The 22,964-nt window shown below is 46.8% G+C and overlaps 1 protein-coding gene across 8 annotated transcripts in view; it reads left to right on the forward strand.

Moving 5' to 3' along the window:
* Positions 1-22,964, forward strand: part of Znf827 (zinc finger protein 827) — a 183,397-nt gene that overhangs the window by 149,010 nt on the left and 11,423 nt on the right. For all 8 annotated transcript variants that reach the window (XM_050161498.1, XM_050161496.1, XM_050161497.1 and 5 more), the window contains exons 9-11: positions 15,810-15,947; positions 18,969-19,140; positions 20,392-20,558. In XM_050161498.1, coding sequence (XP_050017455.1) covers positions 15,810-15,947; positions 18,969-19,140; positions 20,392-20,558 — 477 coding nt within the window. The remainder of the gene's footprint in view (positions 1-15,809; positions 15,948-18,968; positions 19,141-20,391; positions 20,559-22,964) is intronic.

Below are 22,964 nucleotides of genomic sequence, written 5' to 3' on the forward strand. Positions count from 1 at the left end.
AAGCAAGTCGGTGTAGGACCTAACAGAGCAGGAGCTGAAGAAAAGACCACGAAAGAGTGCTGCTCACTTGCTGTCTCCAGCTTCCTTCCGTTCACTACCCAGGACCACCTCCTACGGGTGGCATCACCCACAGTGGCTGGACCCTCTCACATCTAGAAAATGTCCCACAGATTTGGCAACAGGCCAGTTCTTCAGTTGACATTCCTCTTCCCAGACTGACAAATTGGCAATTCCAATTCAAATTAACAAAAATAACTAACCTGGGCCATGTGGAATTAATGGTGTGTCCTTCCCAGCTTAAAGAATTTGGGGACACTTGTAGTCTTTCAACAGGAACAGTGCTGAGAACCAGCATAGTGATCTGTGCATTTGGAGCTAAATGTTGCATCTGATAGGCCATTTGATCTCCAGTGCAGACATGAGCATTAACTGTATGAGTCAGAGTCGATGATCCATCCTTTTGTTTAACTCTTCAGTCTAATGCATGCTAGGCACACTCTATACTGAGTTATTTTTCCAGCCCTCTTTTAACCTTTTGCTTTGAGACTAGGTCACTACATATTCCCATTGACCTTGAACTCTCTGTGTAGCCCAGGCAGAACTTGAACTTGGGATCCCCTTGCTACACAGAGAAACCCTGTCTCGAAAAACCAAGAAAGAAAGAAAGAAAGAAAGAAAGAAAGAGAGAGAGAGAGAGAGAGAGAGAGAGAGAGAGAGAGAGGAAGGAAGGAAGGAAGGAAGGAAGGAAGGAAGGAAGGAAGGAAGGAAGGAAGGAAGGAAGGAAGGAAAAGAAAAAGGGCCAGTGTTTGGGATCTCAATTATTCCATGTTCTGTTTGACTATGGGTGCTGCAGGTTGCTTCAGCAGCTCTGTGGATGGGGACTGGGCAGATAGCTCAAGTGGAAGTGGCTGCTGTGCCAGTGTGGGCATCTGAATTCCCATCCCCAGAGCAGACAGGGAGAGATCCAGAGTTTGCGAGCCAATCCAGTCTGGACAGTCTGTTGTCACAACACATAAGATGGGGGAGGGGTGCGTAGAACCAAAATAAGAATAGTGTTTAAAATAGGTTTCAGTGTGATTAAGGAAGACATATGACTTTGTCCTCTGTTCTACACCCATACATGCACACACACACATGCACATACACACATGAACACACCCACATGCACATATACCCACATGCGCACACACACATGCACACACACATGAACACACCCGTACATGCACACACACATGCACATACACCCACATGCACACACACATGAACACACACCCACATGCACACACACCCATACATGCACACACACACATGAGCACATACATACACACCTCTGGATATTGAAGAGTCAAATCTTTTCCACTGGCCTGATTGGTGTTGACATATGAAGCATAGATGGGATATCTCTAGGACTTCTACTTGACATTGTCTCCTTTAAGATCAGGATGTGGCCACATTTTCAACCCAGGAGACACCAACAGTACCTAGAGGCAAATTCATCTGCAAAAAGTAGCCATACACTTTTGAAATGAGAATATGACAGTGACCTGACTCCAGAAGTATTTGTAAGTTCCTATATTAATATTAAATGCAAAAAATCTTTGTGCACCATAAAGATTACAAATGTGCACATGCCCAACTGGAAACCATTCTCACAGTGATATCTGTTTCCCTGTTATTGCAATGCTCATAGTACTGGGAACAGTTTGAAGACATTCGTTATGCAAAGCTCTTGGTATGTAGTATGATTAATCTGAACTCAGCATCTGGGGAAGCAGGGCATGGGGATGGGGTGTTCCAGCCCAGTCCAGATTTAACCATGCAACTTGGGTCGGGCAGTCAGCTTTGTCTACCAACTAGAGAATAATATATGTTCCCCCAAGTGCTCCCTAGTCAATAGAGAACGAGGTAGAGGTTCCATTGCGATGGTCTCCAAAGGATGCTGACCTTGGCTCTCAGAGGTAGAGAGTTTTCACCTGTAGTTGGAGACTACTTGTTCATTTCCCAAACCCAGACCTGAATAATCACACAAAAACTGTATTATTACAATACTGCTTGCCTATTAGCTCATGCTTCTTATTGACTAGCTCTTATATCTTAAATTGAACCATTTCTTTTCATCTGTGTATCGCCACATGATTGTAGCCTACAGGTAAGGTTCTGTCCGACATCTCCTGTGGTGGCTCCTCCTCTATCTGCTTGGAATTCCTGCCTTGTCCTATTCTGTGCTGCAATAGGCCCAAAGCAGCTTTTTTATTAACCAGTGGTATTCACAGCATACAGAGAGGAATCCCACATCCCTCACCTTTGAGAGTTAACCACCCTAACTCATCTGTGGGAAAGTTATTTGCATTAATTTACATATCACACATCAATGCTTCTTTTCTGTCTTGCCTGTAACTAGAGAAATTTTAATTAAATCACAAGTCTTTCTTGTTTTCTATGATGAACATAAAAGGAGAGGATAGGAAAAGAAATTTCCAAAGACAAGCAGTTAAAATATGTAAGAAAGGAATTATAAACAGAGCACATAACTAGAATGTATTGCTTTGGTAGGGCTGGGGACATAGCCCAGTTGATAGAGTTTTTGCCTAGCATGCATCCAGTCCTGATCTCAGTCCCCAGGGGCACCACACACCAGGCATATGGTTTAAATCCAGTACTCTAGAGGGGGAGGCAGGAGGGTCAGAAATTCAAAGGTGTCTGTAGCAGGCTTTCTCGGACTGCTAGCCCCCAAATCATGACACAGAGACTTGTTGCTTATGAATGTTCAGCCTTAGTTTTTGGCTAGTATCTTATGGCTTTGAAGAGATACCATGACCACAGGAACTTAAAAAGTAAACATTTAATCGGTGTGGCTTGCTACAGTTCCAGAGGCCCAGTCCATTATTGTGACGGTGAGGGGCATGACAACCTGCAGGCAGACGTGGTGCTGGCCACGTCTTCACCAGGAGGCAGCAGGAAGTCCACTGACTGTCACACTGAGTGAAGCTTGAGAAAAGAGGCCTCAAAGCCCGCCCCCCCAGCGACGCACTTCCTCCAGCAAGGCCACACCTCCTAATAGTGCCACTCCCTTTGGTGGCCATTTTCCTTCAAACCACCACTGTTAGCTCTTTTTTTTTTTTTTTTTTTTTTTTTTTTTTTTTTTTTTTTTTTTTTTTTTTTTTTACTTAACCTGTTTCTCTTTATCTGAGTTTTGTCTCAGGACTTTTTACCTTTTTTTCATTCTGCATGTCCTGCTTTCCTGCTTCCTCTGTGGCTCACTGGCTGCCAGCTGCCTGGCTGGCTCCTGGCATCTCCATCTCTTTCTCCCTCATCCTAGATTCCTCCTCCTTATTCTCCCTGGCTGCCAGCCCCACCTATCCCTCCTCTGCCTAGCTATTGGTCACTCAGCTTTCTACTAGACCAATCAGATGCCTTAGGCAGGCAAGGTGAGACAGCAACATAGTTAAACAAATGCAGCATAAGCAAATACAACACACCTCTACATAGTTAAAGTAATATTCTACAACCGGTCCCCTCATCTGATACATGACAAGGTCAAGAGCATGGCAGGCTACATGAGACTGTCAAAAAGTAGTCATTGTGCTTCCCTCACAGAGAGAAGTCCTTTCAGATTTCCAATTTATTATTTGATATTTCTGATATCTTGCTTGGTAGACAAACTACTGATTTCACTGGATTTTTTGTGTGTAGAGTAGCAGAGCCTGGCCTTGAACTCACAGTCCTCCAGCCCCACCTCCCACATGCTCTGGTTACAGGCATTAACTATCACACTCAACTACATCAAAATTTTTTTTGTCATTTTATTTGGTTTCCTTTTCAGTTTAAGAATTGAAATTGGAAGATGAAGCTTTTAAAAAAAAGATACATGCTTCTCCTTTTGCTTAGCTGCTGTGGACTTGAAACATAGATTATCTATTTAATTAAAAATGTCATAGGCATCTAGAAAAAAACATATTTAGCGAGATAACCCAGACCCAGAAAGACAAATACAAATGTACTCACTCATAAGTGGCTTCTAGATATAAAGCAAAGGAAAAAACCAGCCTACAATCCACAACCCCAGACAACCTAGACAACAAAAAAGACCCTAAGAGAAACATACATGGATCTACATAGGAAGGAGAAAAAGACAAGATTTCCTGAGCTTGGGGGTCACAGGAGAGGGTAGAAGGGGAAGGGGAGGAAGGAAGGGAAGTGAAGAAAAATGTATAGCTCAATAAAAAAGAAATATTAAGAAATTCTAAGAAGTTTTATTTATGTGAGTAATACATTTTATTATTTACCATATCAGAGCCTAAAACTAAAAATAGAAAATAACTGTTTTATTCATTTTAAGATGAAAATTACAAGTTCTTTAAATAAAAGTCCTAGGGTGTTTACACTTCTGTTACGTGAACGGAAAATCTACTTGTCACTCTTGCCGATCCCGAAATGACTAAGAAGAAATGGCTCTGTCTTTCCATTCGTTTGTATCGGTCATGTCAGAGCCTAACAGTCGTCTCTACTCTCCTTGAAAACTCCTTGCTCATAGGGTATGCGTTTAGAGTACAGTTGCATCTACACCAGAGCTCCTGTTCCAAGTGCGCGCCGCTCCTCAACAGGGTTCCCGTCACAGAATGTCCACGCCTCCGCCTCCCGTAGTTGTGTTTTCAGTCAAGGCCACGGAATGCCGCCACTTGCCACCTTAGGAAAGAAAGTCAGCACGTGGCACCGACCTTTTTAGCGCCAGGTCCAAGTAAGGTCACAGGCTAGAATTCTCCAGGCCAGCAGCCAGCAGGCGTTTCCACTTGACAGAGGCAATGGAGGTCTTTTCCTGGAGGAGCAGCACCCAGGTACAGAAGCTGCAAAACGCGCATGCGCATTTTTCCTCGCGGAGCATCCCAGTTTCAAACCCCTCCTCTCTGTCTTTCCGGGGAGGGGGCGAGCAAGCCAACTTCTTCATCCTCCTGAGCTGTGATTTTTCTCATCTATAGGGTGAAGGCAATGACAAGCCAGTCTTTCTGGGCTGTTATGTAGATAAAACTCTTTGCTTTAGTGTGGGTCCAGAAGGAAATAAAGTCTTAACTGTTTGTCCCGTTTCACCTCCACCTACACCACAACTCTCCCCTCATGACAGAAAACGTATGGGGAGGCAGCGAGATGCCCGAGTGTGGGTAAAGGTGCCCCCGCCAAGCCTGGCGTCCTGAGCTCAGACCCTGGGAACCACGTGATGGGGGAGAAGCCACCTGACTTCCACAAGCATGGTGTGGCACTCACGAGCCCACACTCGATCACAAAAGAAACAAAAGTGTAAAAGTGTAACAAAGCAGATAAACAGATAACAGACATAAATGATACAGGTTACTATTCTGGTAAGAGGTTATTAGTGTGGCCCCTCATTAGGTCCGCTTTCATTAGAAACTGCCGGCAGCGTCTTTCCTCACTGCCTGCCTAGCAGTGCACTGTGCTGTACGCGGTGTGTCCTCCCCCTTCCTCCCACGCTGAGGATTAAAGGAGGGGTCTTGGGAGTAGTCAGGTAGTGGGATGGGCCACGCGTGCTTCCCACCCCCAGAGCTGGAGCATCCATTTTGTTACCTCACCAGTCTCTGGCCAAAGGAACAAAGACAAGCAGAATTCCTCAGCCCTGTGTCTGCGACTCCCCATCTGGGGAGTAGTGAAATAAGCCAGCTAACAGAAATTCCCACCACGTGTAAACAATCTGTTTAATTAAATAAACAAGATCTCAGAGTCTCAAGATTTTAAAATGTTGGTTAGGTTTTTAGTGTTGAAAGTGCTGATCTTTGTTGTATAGTATTTTTCAAAAAAAAAAAAAAGACTAATTTTAGAACAAAAAGCACAATAAATATTCCTTGGATAAAGAGAAGGCTCAGGCAGGGGTGGGGGGTTGGTGTAAGGCTTCAGTCCCAGCACTCAGGAGGCAGAGGCAGGCTGATCTCTGTATTTGAGGTCAGCCTGGTCTACAGAGCAACTTCCAGGGCTATGAGAGAAGCCCCATCTTGAGGTTCAGAGGTGTCAGTCCTCTGAGCTTGCTTTTCACACAGCCTTCCGAACTGGGAAAGAGAGGTTCGTAGTGATGCAGAGATAGATTTGTCCGTGGGTCTGTAGAGGCTATTCCCAGACACTGTCCACCCATTGTGCACAGTCTGCCTTTGAATGTGAAATCTCCCGTAAACTAGGAGGAGTGTTGCAGGTGCCAAAACCCAAGGTCAGGTGAAAACAATCAGATGGGGGTAGTTTCTATCACTTCAGAAGTAAAGGCGGCAGGTTAGACCACACAGGAATTCCAGCGTCTGGAGCGGGTAAGGCCTTGGTGGTATTTGAAAGCCTTTGAAGGAGCCGTTGGTAGGATCAAGGGTTGTCACTAAGAAAAGAAGACAAAAATAATTGAGAATTCCAGTGGATTCTAACCTCAGTGAGGAGACCTACTTGACCCCTGCAGGCTCACTTCAGTAATATTTTAAATGACTGTGACATGAATCACAGAACAGAGTTGAACGTAGGTGGTGTGCTTAGCAGGGCATATAATTTTGAGAGCAAATAGCATTAAAAACTTACTAATATATGATATATTTTATAAAGCCACAATTTTCAGATTGTATAATACCTCATTAGTGTGTTTGTATTTTGCTATGCTGGAGCTCAAACCCATTTGCTATCCAGGTGCTCCACCACCGACTACATTCCTAGCCCAAAAACCTTCATTGTTTTTAACAGTGGTTGTTTTGCTTTTCATTTATTCCCTCATTTATTCATTTAATCTGTATTTTGCTTATAGTTCCACAATCAGCGAGGAACGGAGGAGAAATTCCCCCGTAGATGATGATAATGCGTTCTCTCAGGATGTTCTTCTGTCTTCCCAAATGTCTTAGTAAACCATGGAAGAAAACAGTTGGAGTTTTCCCAATACTCACTGCAGTTGCGGCAGGCTCGAGTTTGTTTGGCTATGTCTGACTTTCCCTCTCTGGGAAGAGTTTTAAAAAATAGCCAGTGTCGTGTCTCACTCTCAGGCAGATCCAAGTGGACCAGATTTCGCTAAAATCTGCAGAATCGGTGCTCGGAATTTGGGGCAGGGTGTGGGACGAGTGTTAAGGCAAGCTGTCACTGTAGCCTAAGCTCACCTAGACGTCATATTGCCAGTCGAACTGGTCCAGACCTCACAGCTATCCTCCTGCCTCGGTATTCCAAGAGCTTAGGTCAGAATCTTTTGTTTTAATTTTTTGCAACATTGACTTATTAATGCTTGCGAATTCACACATGTGCCGTGGTGCATGTGTGGTGGTCAGTGAGCAGCTTTTGGGAGTTGTTCTCTCTTACCACGTGGGGTTAGGGTTAGGGTTAGGGTTGGGGTTGGGGTTGGGGTTGGGGTTGGGGTTGGGGTTGGGGTTGGGGTTGGGGTTGGGGTTGGGGTTAGGGTTAGGGTTAGGGTTAGGGTTAGGGTTAGGGTTAGGGTTAGGGTTGAACTTCTGTAATCAAGCCTGGCAGCAAGTGCCTTTACCCACTGATCTGTGACCCAACAGACCCTTATTTACACCTCTAATGAGGGGAAGGTACCTTACACTTGGAGGTGAGGGCAGTGCAAAGCCACAGACCAGAAGGCCTGGAAGCCAGAGACTATCTGTCCCTTTCAGGGGCACACCTCCAGTGATGTGCAGACTTCCCGGTGGGCCCCACCTCAACCATTTCATCACCTCCCCATACTGGCAAGCTGGGGACCAGGCCCTTAACCCATGGGGCCATTTACAAATCCGAACTATAGCATATAACACACATCTGATGAGAGATGTTGGTCACAGCTGGAGAGACTGCAGATAACACAAGGTCAGACAGAGAACACATAGGAAGAGTTCTTCACTCTCTCCAGGCTGGTCCTAAGGGAAGCGTTCGTGTGGCTCCAGTAATACCTTCTTAAATAATGATATCACAGAGGCCTTGGCAACGGCTCTTCCTCCCCAACCCTTCCTCTCTTCCTTTATTCTTCTTTTTTTTTATTTGTTTGTTTTTTTTGTTTTTCAGATAGGGTCTCACTCTGTAGCCCGGGCTGGTCTTGAACTCATGGCGTGCCTTCTGCCTTAGTCTTGCTAGTCCCGGCATTGCAGGCATGAGGCACTTGGTTAGAAGCCTTGGTTATTGCTCACAGGGAACTTTAAAGTGGAACTAAATTAGATTGCTGTAGCAGAGTTCTCTGGTGCAGTAAACTGAAATTGTTAGAGTTCTCTTTGGTTTTAGAGTATAATGCAGTGAATGGGCTTCTGAGGGAGAGGGGCAGCCACTCCCTAGCTAGGCGACCTTCAACTCCGCCACCCCTAGCCAGCTGGCACTTTTCCTTTCAAATGGTAGGTCTAACACTAATGTCTTGGGCACAGTGCTTTGTAAGGTTCAACGCAGTGTGGAAAACATCGCATGGGGCTAGAACAGCGATGACTCCTCCATAAATGTAAGTCATTGTTTCGGCCGTGCATTGTCTCCTTGGTGCACTGGTAATAAACCCTGGTGTTGATTGACATCATGAAAATCAGCTGCCAACTGGAGCCGTTGTTAGAACCGTGTTCAGCTCAGCTCCAGAGGCTCACTGGACTTGGATCTGTTTTGTCTGATGAAGTCAGACAGATGGTGGACATGTTGAGTCTTCTTCTGGTGTTATATTCTTCCCCCTTATCAGGAGTTTTCATCTTCATGGATGAAGGACGCTGCTCCACCTGCTGGCATCCAAGGGAGATGGCCTGGGTCAAAGGCAAAGCCTTTTTATTTGACTGTCTCAGAGGATTATGGGTAGTGTGGGCATCAAAGACACTCTCTCAAGAACTTCCACCATCCTCAGGCAGAACTGGGGTCTACACTAGCCTCTGAGAGCAGGCACAGTTGGTCAGAAAGGGTATGTCTGTAGCTAGGAAACTGCCACTCTTTGAAAAGGGGCAGGAGATTCTCGTAAGTACTAAATTTTATTAGTGTCTGCCAGACCTCCCACTCCCATCCCCAACTCCCTTTAAAAAAAAGAAATGACACAGCTTCTGGGCTTGGTGGTTTCCCATCCAAGATTTGAACATTCTCAATGTTGGGACAGGCTGGAGCATTTGCTGAGAATTTAAATCTTCCCACAATCTTATGAAGAGTAACAATACCCAAAGTCCTGTCGGTGCGGCCTGCCACCGTCATTATGAAGATGATATACACTCCATGCTGCAATGTACAATTAGCTTTCTGCGTAAGACAACAGACAAGAATGCGGTGATGTGACTGGCTTGTTTATTCATTGACCATTTATTGAGGACTGTTAAGTAGAAGAAAATAAAGAATCAATATCAACATTTTCTTTCATGGATTTTTTTTTCAAAGTTAAGTTCTATAGAAGCAGCGGGCATCAGTTGGCCTAGCTTCTGACAGTGACTCTGTCTAGACATCTAGAGAAGTTCCCCATGCAGTGGTCAAGCCCCACGTGACTCGGCTTTCTTGTAATACGGAGCTCCTGGTCCCCAGCATTGTCTAACAGAGGATTCAGAAGTTGAGTTTTCTCCCATCTTAGAAGTGACTGTGTAGAGGACAGGTCTAGAGGACACATACTTCTTCCCCAATTTAACAGCTAGTAGTCAGTCAGCATTTATGAAGCTAACTATTGGCTCAGCACTAAGTAACCAGTCCCATCCAAACTAGGTTTGGTGGCTCACGTCCATAATCCCAGCATTTAGGAAACTGAGGCTAGGGTATTGACAGACATTTGCGGTCACTTTGAGCTACACAGTGAGTTCCAGCAAGCCTGAGCTACAGGTGAGACAAGAAAAGAAACACCACAGCACCCCACTTTTCTGGGTTGATCTTCAAACATCAGTTTGCTAAGACTCAAGTGCTCAAGCCCTCGTTCCTAGGGGACTTTGACATTGGCTTCTTACAGCATGCGGGAGCTCAAATGAGGCCATAGTTCAAGGAGGCCTCTGCACCCCAAGCCATCAATCATTTGGGTTCTCTCAACCTGTGTGTACATGAACTGAACACCGAATCAAGTGGTAAGATTCCTGCTTGAACCAAGGTTTGAGGCACGATGGTTAGGCCTGTTGGACCCTTCTTAATCACTTATAGTGTTCTGGATACACTTGGGTGTGAGATGTCTTAGAATCAATGCTCAATATTGCCTCTAGAGTCATCGCAGTTAAAGGAGCTAGATTTGAAGGTGGGCGGGCCCTCTACTTTCTGTTTCATAGTGCTTCCTCCCGACATGATTAAATGTCCCAGGCAGCGTTGGAGGTTTGCTTGCTGGGTTTCAACCTTTCATACATTTATCCTTCAGCGCTATTGAAACAAAGCTTTGTTTTGTGAAGCTCGTTCAGCATTTATGTTCTCCAAAAGCCCAGAGAAGACCAAGGCAGGGAACAGTGCCATGCCTTAGACTCCACACCCATTGCCTGTCGTTGGCTACAGGTTGACAGGCCTTGACTAAATTCTGCCAATTTAACAGTTTGTTGAATGGGTGATTTGACCAGCAGATAGATAAATACTACTTTGAAAGAGTGTTTGAAATGGTCTTACGGGAGAAATTGATCACGTGGAGACCCACAGTGAGTGAGTCATAGGGAGTCTAGTAAGGCTGTTATGGGCAGCCAGGAGCAACAGCTGTGAGGTCTTGCTCAGGGCCACCAGTGGTTCATGACATAGCGGCACAGCTGTGCATGCCAGCTAGACTTGCTTTGTGCCCTAGCACAGTTCCGAGGCTCCAAGCACAGTCCTCTGAGCTAAAAGGGCAGGAATGGTTGTCCTAAAATGAAAGGAACCTTACAGATTATTTCCAGTTTATAGAAGACCTTTGAGCACTTGCCTGATGATCATCAGCCCCAAAAGGCATATTCCCTGCAGACTGGCAACTTCCTTGGCAGCACGTGGGAGCTTGATTTAAGCAGAGGCTGGAGGAGAGAGCCAGGCAGATCAGGCCTAACCAGAAAGTGCCATGGTCTTCCTGGAATACAGTCTGACTCATTGGTTTCCATCTACCCAGGAGACCAGAGAAACCCAGAATTCCACTTTTGAATTATGTCTCAGAACTTTTCAGCTGAACTAATCGAGACTCCATATGTTGGGATGGAAAACGCAGGTGGCCCCAGACCCTGGTCTCCGGGGATGAATCAGCCAGGCTCTGGCTAAAGTGAACAGTTATTTATGGATTGAGCTCATGCTGTCTAATTTTACCCAGATACAGCCCCTACTCAGCGTTTCTCTCGCCTAAATCAGGTGGAGTGGTGGTGTTGGGGAGGAACATTCCATCCAGGAACGTAGCTTTTCTCCCCCAGGGAGACACACCAGCAAAACCATGTCATGCTCCAGACCAAAAGCCAAAGACCTTAATGAGGCAAACTCGGATCCTCCTCTTTATCCCCCTTGTTTTGAGAGCGATGCCTTAAATATGTTTATTACCACAGTCTCTCTGCATAGCAACCAAACGCCCAAGGGATTCTTCAGTATGACTTAGTTGGCGTCAAAGGGAAGGCTTGACTTTTAGGGTGCACCCATCTGACTGTCCTGTTGACCCTCCTTGGTGATGATTTATAGCTTACTGTAGCCTCTCAGCCTCTGTGCCTGGGACATCCTAGGCTGACCCTCGCCAAAAAAGAGGTAGAAGAAATCCTAGTGTCTGAATTGTTGCCAGCTTGTAACTAAGAATATTAAGTGCAGAGCTAAGGAGCAGAGGGAGGAGAAAAATCCCTTTGTGTGATGTAGAATTTTGAGTCGGTTTTCTGTGGCTTGGAGGAACTCACATGAGATACGGGGGAGTCTAATGCGCTCAGCCACTAACAAGACATCCAAGGGAAGTCACCTCACTTCTCTGGGCCTTGCTTTGCTTTCGTCTAAGAAAAGAGACTTAAGATGAAAATTCAGGTTCCCTCTTGAATGAAGTTTCGTTTCGAGGTAGGGTGGAGACATGGTTGCCATGGAAACTCTTCTTGACCATGTGCAACTGACAGTGCACCTTGAGTCAGGGGAGGTCTTGGAAGTAGTGATATCTTTGGCCCTCTTGTATGAAGGCTCTGTAGGTTCTCAGCTTGATCCATAGCCTGTGCCAGTCTACCGAATGGGTTTATCTCATGTTCAGTTTTGGGGACATAGTTGTTGGGTTATGAGTAAGACACATCCCTTTGTGTCAGTAGGTCTTAAGAAGCACAGTTTGCCCTACTGCATCTTGCATAACGAGGCCTCGTTGTCGTGAACGTCACTGTGTAGGAATAGCTGGGGACTTCTCACAGACACTGCACAGACACAGCTGCACTGAGACAAAAGTGCTTGTGCTTGTGGATCCATTTGCATCGCTGAAAACACAGACCTAGATGGGAGTGTAGCTCGGAGTACAACATGAGCTTGGTATGCTGACAGCCTGCGGCCCATCCACCACACAAAATGGAACAGAAGCCTTAATTAAGGACATGGAAAACCCTAAGTGATATTCAAAGCCAAAACTGTAGGTGAACTGTTAGAGAGAAAAGCCTCAGACTGCATTGTGCCGAGTAGCCAGGAGTCACAGAGCAATTGAGGATACTCTAGAAATCAGAGTCAAAATGACTGAAAAGAAATAAAATGTTTTGCCAGAGATTAAAAAAACCTATGAGACTGGGCAAGAAAGAATTTGTCATTAGATTAGAGTTTTGCTCTAAAAGAAAGGAAAAAGATTGTAACTACGCAGCTACTTAAAATAATGACAAACACCAGGGGGTGTGGGAATAAAGAAGGAAGTCAGAAGTTTTAAAATAATACCCATAGTTTGAACTGTCTGGAGACTTTGGGACTGATTGAGATGCAGTTACTGGTATGTGTACTTTTCCATTGGTGGTATATGTCATGCTTCGTTAGAAAAAAAATTAAAGCAAATTCCCTTACTAATCTAAGAAAAGGCTTGTAGGGTTTTTAAAGCAGAACCAAAGATAATTAGGATGGGATGCGCTCACCCGGCGTCCCCGTTGCCACCGCCGGGAGCGAGGATGGAGGGCCCTTCAGGGATGCTGTAGACGGATGGGGCCGAGCACGGAAGAGAGTTTCGGTTAAGAATGGCATGGGCTGGCTTGCATCTTCATGCTTCATCCTCACACAATAGCTGCCACCGTCCCAGGTGTCCCCTCTGTCATCAAGGCATGAGAAAGAGAGAAAGCCAACACCCACTCTTAGCCTTCTTTTCATCAGGAAAGCAAAAGCCTTTTCATTGGCCAGCGCTTTTAACTCATGACTGAGAGCCATTGCCTCCAGCTGTGGGAGAGGGCAGCAGGAAAGGGAAGGACTGTTGTCAGCTGTGGCTGTGGGGTTAACAGTAATCCTGTCTGCCAGAGCGGTTGTTTCAACCAGAGTAAACCTGGGGTGTGGTGCGCTCGGGAGGCTATAAAGTCTTTGCAGTTTGACTTGCGACTGCAAGCATTTCTGCTGAAAGAATCATAAGAGCATATCTCTTAAGTTTATTTGAAACACTGTTCTGACTTGCTTTCTATTGCTGTGATAAACACTATGACCAAAGCAGCTTGGGGGAGGGGGGCTCATTTGACTTACAGGTTGCAGGTCGTCATCAAGGGGAACCAAGGAAGGAGCTTGAAGCAGAGACCACGGACAAACACTGCGTACTTGGCTAGCTATCTGTTCAGCTAGCCTTCTCGTATAGCCCAGTCCCTTCTGCCTGGGGATCGTACCTCTCAGGTTGGGGAACCCTCCTATGTCAATTAATAATCAAGAAAATGGCCATAGACATGGCCACAGGCCAATCCGATGGAGCCAGCTCACCCATCGAGGCTACCTCTTTTCAAGAGTGTCAAATTGACAACCAAGATTAGCCTTACAGACGCATATCCATACCAGGCATATCTCTTTACTTTCTGCTCTGAATTGTCTGTTGACCTTATTAGTTGTGCTATTAAATTAATCGTGCTAATCAATATGTTATTGCTAAGAAATCCCCATTCATTCTGACTGTAGAATAAGAATGATATTTAGTCCCTGTACATAGATTCAGACACCAAGGGGTTAGGATCCATGCCGAGATAGGGCTGGTGTTGGGGCTCGGGCATGTTGGGTGCCTCACGGCCCAGTGTGGTGCTTTTTCTGCTCATGTGTCCCGGTCCTCAAAGTTGCCATGGCTTTCCAAGACTGGAAGAACTGAATTCTTTGTAATGCTTAAGCTTCTCAAGTTCACGACTAATACTCAAAAAATTATTAAGAGATGCCTTCACTTTTAATTACCTATGAGCTGGGTCTGTGACACAATGAATTCATGTATTGTGGGTGCACTAGAAGACACTGCACCGTCTTGACCTCCACCTATTATTATAATTATCGCCCCCCTGAGAGCGCTGTTGATGGCACACTTAGAAGGAACTGCTTGAAATACATCTCTTATCTCTATGTGGCTTGAGGACAGTCACCCAGGAGTGGTCCTTGTCTTAAGATGTCCAACTGGCCTCCGTCTTTACCTCCCCATCCTCCCCATCCCCTTCCACCCCGACTTAAGCATTACTGCTTGACACAAACTAGTTTCTTCTCTCTGAGGCCTCAAGAACTGCGTTTTAACAAACACAGATCAATCAATAAATGCGTTTATCAGTGGTGGGATTGCTGGCAGGTACTGCACAGCAAACATTATCGCAAATTTCCCCACGGCTTCTCCCTGCTCTCCTTCCAAATCTGCGTTATTTGTTTCTTCTGTCCTCATATTACACTGCTGGGGAAACCTCATTCAAACGCGCGCTGATCCAACTGACTTGTCCAAATATAGGTGGAAACCTGTATCTGGAAAATGGTTTTAGCCTAATTGTGTGAAATCAAGCACTTGGTTCTGCGGTGTCCTTCGAGCAGCAGTCAGGACGCTGTCCTCTGCTTGGATCTCAGAAGTTCCTGGTGACATTTAATTTTCCCCACATGCACTCCATCCTGTAATGTAGCGCTGTGCTTCGGGAAGGCCCACAGAAACTCGGTCAGGTCAAGGACAGACTGACGGACGAGCCGTCTCTTGGAAGTATCCATTTTCTCTCCTGGGCACCCCTGACTGTCGCCTGTCTTCTTACACAGCTGCAGACGAGATGTTTGTGCAGTCTATTGTGGTTCGTTGAGAAGAGGCCCGGGTCAGGAAATAAAAGGAAATTCTATTGACAACTATGAGAAATACAAGTCTTCTAAGCTACAAAGAGAATGTATTGAAGTGTGCTTACTCCATCCAAGACTGTGTATGGATTGCTGGTGGAGCACCCGTTTCCCAGCTGCCACAGGAGATGTAGGATGCCGGTCGAAGCTCTTGCGCTAGGAGCAGTGTGAGGCCGTCATCCCTAAGTTAGTTCTGTGTGAGCTCCTGGCTAAAGATTTTGCACAACCCAAAAATTGGCAGCAAAACTTTTCTTTTTAAAGAGCAGCGGAATATTTTTTCTCCAGACATGGACCCTTTAGTTTTCGTTTTGGAACCTGGGGTTTCAATTGCTTTGTTTACCATCTTGTGGCAGGTTCTACGTTTCTAGAAAGTTAACGTGCAGCTCTCACCCACTCCAGTGTTTATCGAGTACCTTCTATAGACTGAACAGAGTCCTGTCAAACTGCATGTGTGTGTATCTGTGTGTCTGTGTGGATTGGCTTTACCAGGAAGAGGATCAACAGAAAACCCAGCTGCTGTTGGGCTGTGGACCCCTTTACCATTGTGGCCCCCACCGATATCCTTTATTGATGGGGACGAGGGTGGCTGCTGGTTCTTCTTAGTGGTTCTCAGCCCCTTTTTAGGGGGAGCCTCTGAGGAAGTCTTCAGGGCTGGCTAAGATGCTGTGCATTTCTGGTGCCCTGTATTCCTCACAGTGTCTTTTCTCTTGACCCAGAGACAGAGAAGCTAGTCCTCGAGGCAGGAAATGGATTACCGTCCTGGAAGTTCAATGACCAGCTCTTTCCCTGCGATGTGTGTGGGAAAGTGTTTGGCCGACAGCAGACATTGTCGCGACACCTCTCTCTGCACACAGGTGAGTGGGGACCACAGCTCCAGAGCCTACCCCTGGCCCTCCCAGGCCTCTTTGCGAGCAAGAGGCTGAATTACTACGGGAAGTGGGGGAATGTTAGCTGACTCTGACCTTTACAGGCCGAGCTGCCTGGCACAAGTAAATGAGACCCTGGAAAAGCTTTTCTATACTGAAAAGACTCGTTGAATTCCCAGAGGAACTAACGAGAAAAGACATGTGTGTAAGTACCTCCAGGTCAACTCTTGAACTCTGTGAAGGATGGAGTCATAGCCTCATAAAGGCTCAGAGGCTGGGGCTGAACCCCACCTACTTAGTTTCAACTTCTTTTTATTAAGAGAAAATCTTAACTTAGATTTAAGTGTGAGTGCTAAGTGTGAGACAGACTCCTGTAAAGAACGACTGTTAACAGTCCAAGTGTGCGAGATCTTAAGAGACACTCCTGCGGTTCATCTCAGGGTGGCAGGCACGGTGGAGTAGGGGAGCACGTCGTGGTGCAGAGGTAGTTTCTGTCTTGGCTCACCTGTGGCAGTGGATAGCAAATGGTTGGTTCTAAGAGTCAGGACAAGGAGGGCAGGCAAATTAACAAGAGGTAAAGAAAGAACAAACAGTAGCATAATCAACAAAAACAAGTGAAGGCAGCAAAGGTGACATGACCTCGTCAGCTAGCATTTAGAAGGTGCAGACGACAGGACTGGAGTGTGGCCAGTGGTAGAGCACATGGCAGACCAGCATTCAGTCCCCAGCATCGAAGGAAAGACAATCAGATGTTTAGAAAGCCTGGCATTAAGTCAGACTTTAAAGACATTCAGATGATAGACCGGTAAGATATAGCCAGGCATGCCTGTAATGTCAGGGCTATCAGTATGATATAAGCAGGCATGCTGAAGCATGCTCAGAGACTGAGGCAGGAGCATCTCTAGTTTGAGTTCAACATGAGGTACAGACCCTGATCCAAAAGAAAAACATAAAGGTTCAAAGTAAGATTTTTTTGTACAATTATGAAAAAAAAAGCAGAGCCTATTATTAGGACAAGATTAATTTTGACCTGTTTATCTTTTTAAATCCACTAAGTTCAAATTTTCATCATATGTTAGACAGAAAACGATAATGTGTTTTTAAGAAGTGGGATTTTTAAGGCCTTGTTCTTTAAGCATCGTAAATGAAATCTCAAGTTACCAAGTAACTGAGGATGAATAAAATTCCCTGCTTAACTAGGATCAATTTAAAGAGGGAAGAGAGAGAAAATGCAAGTATCAGATATCTAAAAAGAATGAGAACACTAAATACCTACACAGAACAAAAGGCACAGAGAAAGAGAGGACCTGATCACCCATCGGAGGAGTCGGGAAAGCACTCCAGCCCCAGGGCCTCCCTGATGCCCGGTTAAGAAAGGGAAGCAGGACACTCTGGGCTGGGGGCAACACTGGGGAGTTTTGGAGGCAGCTATGGCAGCGCCTGTCCCCACACTTGGGAGGCAGAGGCAGATGGATCCCTGGGCGTGCAGACAGCCTGGTCTATATAGGGAAACCCTGCTTCAGAGAGAGAATTATTGGAGAATAAAGCATTTCGTGATTTTTATTTCATCAGCATAGAAGTTAGCTGATAGATAATTAAGCAAAATTGCGAAAATAGCAGAGACAAGAACTTGAATAAATCCGTTAAGAAGGGAAATTTGGAAAGCCGATGAGGAAATACTCTTAATAAAGATATTAGGCCTATTTGTCAGGTTGTTCTTACTCCTGAGAAGAGGAAATCCCAGTGTTATTGGACCTTCGAGGGTGACAGAAAGCGGGACCACTCCTCATTCATTTTACAAAGGAAGTGAACCTTAGTGCTGAAACCCAGGTCTCTATCTCTCAACACCATGATGGAGACTTAGGCCCGGCCTTGAGCCTGCCACTGTCAGATAGGGGTGGAAAGACACCGTGACATGTCATGGTATCTCATATTCTGTAATGGGAGCACTTTTTGCCACATTTTTCCTGGTGAAGAAAATGAGACAAGTATCTTCAAGCCAAGCCCCCACATCTGGACCGAAAGTGAGGTTGTTCTCGCTGTGTAAGATCGTACGCAGGCCAGCAGGCTGCTCCTCGGCCTTACAGTCCGTGTGATTAATCAAATGTATTCAGGACACCACTCTGGAAGCGCTCCCAAAGCCTTAGTTAGCTTTAGGAGCCAATTTCCATTAACAAATTAATTGAGATTTTTAAATTTTATTTATATAATGAAAATTTCCAATTAAATTATTTTATCCAAGTCATTTTTCCCCTTTAATTTCATTAGTTTTTTTTTTTCCTTCCTTGGCTGTCCCAGGCCTGGAGCTGAGAGAAAATGATGGACCTCGTAGGCTCCGGTTTTATCAGTGTTCATTTCCTTAGCTTTCTTCATCTCGGTACCTGCCCAAGAGTGACGCACGGGGCACACTCATGTGCACACTCACACACTCACACACTCACACACACACACACACACAGTGTCCTTTTAGTCCCTGTGGCACTCACCTTGTCATGATGAGGGATGTGAGATGACGCACGGGGCACACTCATGTGCACACTCACACACTCACACACACACACACACACAGTGTCCTTTTAGTCCCTGTGGCACTCACCTTGTCATGATGAGGGATGAAGGATGAGATGTCCAAGAAAAATAAATCTGAGAACTCCGAGGAAACAGCTCAGAGCATAGCACACTGCTCTGGGCTGGGCTGCCATGTAGCCATTGCTGCAATGTTGCTCTTGGCCTCCATAACCTACCTTGAATCGGATTTGGTTTGGACACCATAAAACCCACGCTTCAGCCTCAAAATGTTGTCCCTACTGCCTAGAGAGAGCCCTTTTCATCGTTGAGTTGAGTATTGATACAGGAGCGAACTGCTAGGGATACCTTAGGAGCAGCTTTAGGGCGTGCCCTTCGTCTCCCCGCCCCCCCAAGGGAGACTTGGGCTGACCTTCATCGGCTCCTCTAAGTGAGCTCTGGAACTTTTTTCTTTTTTGAGAGCAGTTTTGGTTTCTCCCCCAGAGGAAAGAAAATACAAATGCCATTTGTGCCCCTACGCCGCCAAGTGCCGTGCAAATCTGAACCAGCACTTGACCGTGCACTCTGTGAAGCTGGTGAGTACCGACGCCGAGGACATCGTCAGTGCCGTCACTTCTGAAGGCAGTGATGGGAAGAAACACCCGTATTACTACAGGTGAGTTAGGGGCGGTTTACCACGTTTCTGAGACACTTGCTGGACACTCCCTCTGCCTGCCCAGAGCACTGGGCTCAGAGCCCCTTTCCTCAGCCTCTGGCCAACTTCATTTTAACATGTTCTTTGCTTAGACTGAACCCTGCATTTGCACAGATGCCTATCTAGCTCAGGTGGCCCTAATAGAATTAATAAAAAGAGAAGTGGTCTGGGAGGTGATTCTTCAGAACGGGGCTCCAGAAAGAGAACAAGACTCTCTGGGTGATTGGCTATTAGCTGTGGCACAGTTCCCCACTTGGTGGCTGAGTACCTTGCTATGGCCTAGGAATCACACGAAAAGATGGTCTGAGAACTCCCATGCAATTGCTCAGATGGCCCAGTGTCTGTCCCTTGGCTCCCATTATGATACACTACACTGTGTGTTCAACCTTGACTCAGCATGGAACTCCCGAGTCTACCAAACCTTGTCGTAGTGATATTGGTGGAGAGTCACCCTTGCAAGGCATCTAGGTGGATGAGTGGCTTCTCCTGGGAGGTGTCACATGACTACCTCTTGCTCAGAGTGCCACAGAACGATCTGCGTGCTCTCCTCACTGCACCCGAGGGTTTCTAGAGCCAGAGGGAGACCGAGGTGTGCAGCAGTCTGATCTGCCAGTAGACCCCCACTAAATATCTTGGCAACACTGCCCCAGGTCTCTGTGCCCAAAGGAGTCCGTTAGGCCATATGCAGCATCTGGAATCTGTAGTTTTAAATTACCTTTATGATTATTTATCATCATTATAGCTTGTATGAGGTTGTTATATTATGCTGGCACCTAATCTGTTGGCACAGTGACCACTCTAGAGGCATCGCAGCAGGCAGAAGAATTTCCTGAACCAACACACATGAAACTAATGTTCTTGCGTGCCCTGTGTGACTGAGCAGCCACTCACGTGCTCTGTGTGACTGAGCAGCCACTCACGTGCTCTGTGTGACTGAGCAGCCGCTCACGTGCCCTGTGTGATTGAGCAGCCATGTGCCCTGTATGTGACTGAGCAGCCACGTGTCCTGTGTGACTGAGCAGCCACGTGCCCTATGTGACTGAGTAGCCACATGCCCTGTGTGACTGAGCAGCCGTGTGCCCTGTATGTGACTGAGCAGCCACGTGTCCTGTGTGACTGAGCAGCCATGTGTCCTGTGTGACTGAGCAGCCCCGTGCCCTGTGTGACTGAGCAGCCCTGTCTCACTCTTCCCTTTTTCCTTCCTTGTTTTAGTTGCCACGTGTGTGGATTTGAGACTGAGCTCAATGTCCAGTTTGTCAGCCACATGTCGCTCCACGTGGACAAGGAGCAGTGGATGTTTTCCATTTGCTGCACAGCCTGTGACTTTGTCACCATGGAGGAAGCAGAGATAAAGAACCACATTGGCACCAAGCACACAGGTGACCATCCTGTCCTTTTCCATCCCCTGCACCCCACAGGCATACACGTGCCAGAAGACTTAATGTGACCTCCTTCACAGGAGCAGGGCCCCCCGGAGCACCAGGGCCACATCACTCCCGTGGTCATAGTGTCGTGCCCTAAGTAGACCTGGGCTTGGCTGCAGGAGTAGCTTCTGCTGAGACCCATGAGCTGCGTGCTTAGGCCTCACCTGGTCCTGGCTGTCACCTCCACACCTAAGCTCTTGTGCCCCAGGCTTGTACATTGCCTGCTTGTCTCAGCCAATGTAGCCCTCTAATGTGGACACTCCTGACAATCACAGCATAGAGACTGAGGGGTGGGGGGGTGAGGGGTTCCACACAAGGTCAGTGAGGAGAATGTAGATTCTGAACCTCATCCCAGAGCAGGGTTTGCTCCACGTCCTGTGCTCTGTCTCCCTGCTTTTCGGACTACCATGCAGGACACTTGGCAGGGCCTTGAACCTTCTGTTTTGCTGCACCAGGGCACTTTACCCACAGGTCTGTAGGCTCTTACATGCTCCACAACGACACATATGTTTGTTCATCCTACTGTCTTCTGAAACCAACCTAACGCCGCCTGGCCAGTGCTCGCTCACCTTTCATTTAAAGCCTCTTGCCGCGCTGGTTAGCCTCTTCCATTTAACGCTAGCATTTTGCCTTCACCTCGCAATTACACCGTCAGAAGCGATGTTACCAATGGCACTAGCATGAAGTCATTAAGCCGGATTGAGAGGGACTGCCCTCTACTCCCACCCACCCCTTGTGGGGCTTACATGTTGAGAGCTAGTGTTGCTAACTGCCAGTCCTGGGCATGGGTCAGCCCATCACATAGCTGGCTCTCGAAGGATGCAGGAAGGGGAATCTCCCCAACAGTTGCGCTGATCTGTTTCTCTGACCATTGGATCACTGGTGCCGACAGCAAAAAATAATTGCGTTTTTTGTCAGTAAGTTGAGCGGCTCTGACTTGGGGTGCACAGAGAGGCATTCTGCTGAGTGAGAAGGGGCTGTTTTTACAGTTAGCTGTCTGAGTGTAACCACATTAGCACTGTGGGCTGTCGGTGAGCTGGGAGACCCACAGGGAAGGCAAATTCAATTTGGCATTTTGGAGGGAAAGGCCAGCTTCTCTCCAGCTCGCACTGGCTTTGCACTCGCCCTTCTTTTGTCTTTTCTGCAAAGCCTGGCTGTCACCCTTTCTGCTTCAGTGTGTCCCTGAGAGTCCCTCCACCCCACTGCAGCCCTCTCCACCACTCAGCGCAGGAAGAAGGTAACTTGTGCACAGTAGAAACTTCAGGTTCGCAACTAAACAGTGCCAACACCCCTCCTAAGTGCCACAGGATGCTCAGGGAGACGTAGTTCCCTCTGAGCTGACAGACAACCTGGGAGGAATGGTCTCACTTGTTAGGACAGAAGCCACAGGCGATCACTCTGAAGAAGTTTGGTCTAATGTGTGGAGCCTCTCAGCTGGTGGCCGCTGTTGGAATGGGATGATAATGTTGCTTGTGAGTTTAGGTGCTTCAAGCAGAGTTTCCATGCACCCATGATGAACGTTCCAGGCTCCCAGGCCTTCCGTTTTTATTTTATGAATTCTAAGAGAGCTTCATACAAGGTATTTTGATTGTACTCCCCCTCCCAAGTCCTCCCAGGTCTACTTTCCCCCTCCTCCCACCTGCTTCTGTGTCCTTGTTCCCTGCCACCCATCAGAAAAGCCATGTTTCAGTAACACTGATGACGAGAACAGGATGCTAGTCCCCCGGGTTCTGTTTTCAGACCCCTGTTAGAAGTTGATAGTTTTACAGTAAGAATCTGTTTACTAGTGCTTCAAGAGGTTTGACTTTGGCCCAGTTCTACTCATTTGAACCTGTGCATTAGTAAGTTGGGTTACTATGAAATTATATAAACCAGTATTCATGCTACATGATGTGCAGTCCGCTGTGTATCCTCACGTTTATGCTGTTTTGCATCAGAACCCCAAAATGGTACACTTCCGCCTTCCCCTCCCAGCTTCCGCCTTCCCTGCCCAGCTTCCGCCTTCCCTGCCCAGCTTCCGCCTTCCCCGCCCAGCTTCCGCCTTCCCCGCCCAGCTTCCGCCTTCCCCGCCCAGCTTCCGCCTTCCCCGCCCAGCTTCCGCCTTCCCCTCCCAGCTTCCGTGGCATTTTTAGACTTCTCCTGCCAGGTAGGCTCCAGCCCTGTCATTTGGGGTTGCATGCCAATACTTTCCTTCCCTTCCAAAGATGCTTCGAGAAGAAATGGATCCACACAGCCACGCCCCATCCACCCCGCACTCTTCCTGGGTGCCGGCGCCTCTGCTGCTCCTGTTGCCCTTTCCATCTATTTACAAGACTTACTTTAATTTTTCTTAAATTCAAGTCTCCAGGTGATGAGTTCTTT

The sequence above is a fragment of the Alexandromys fortis genome, unplaced genomic scaffold (genome assembly GCF_014885135.2).
Source record: "Alexandromys fortis isolate MF-2015 unplaced genomic scaffold, M_Fortis_MF-2015_v1.1 scaffold_127, whole genome shotgun sequence".
Classification (NCBI taxonomy): domain Eukaryota; kingdom Metazoa; phylum Chordata; class Mammalia; order Rodentia; family Cricetidae; genus Alexandromys; species Alexandromys fortis.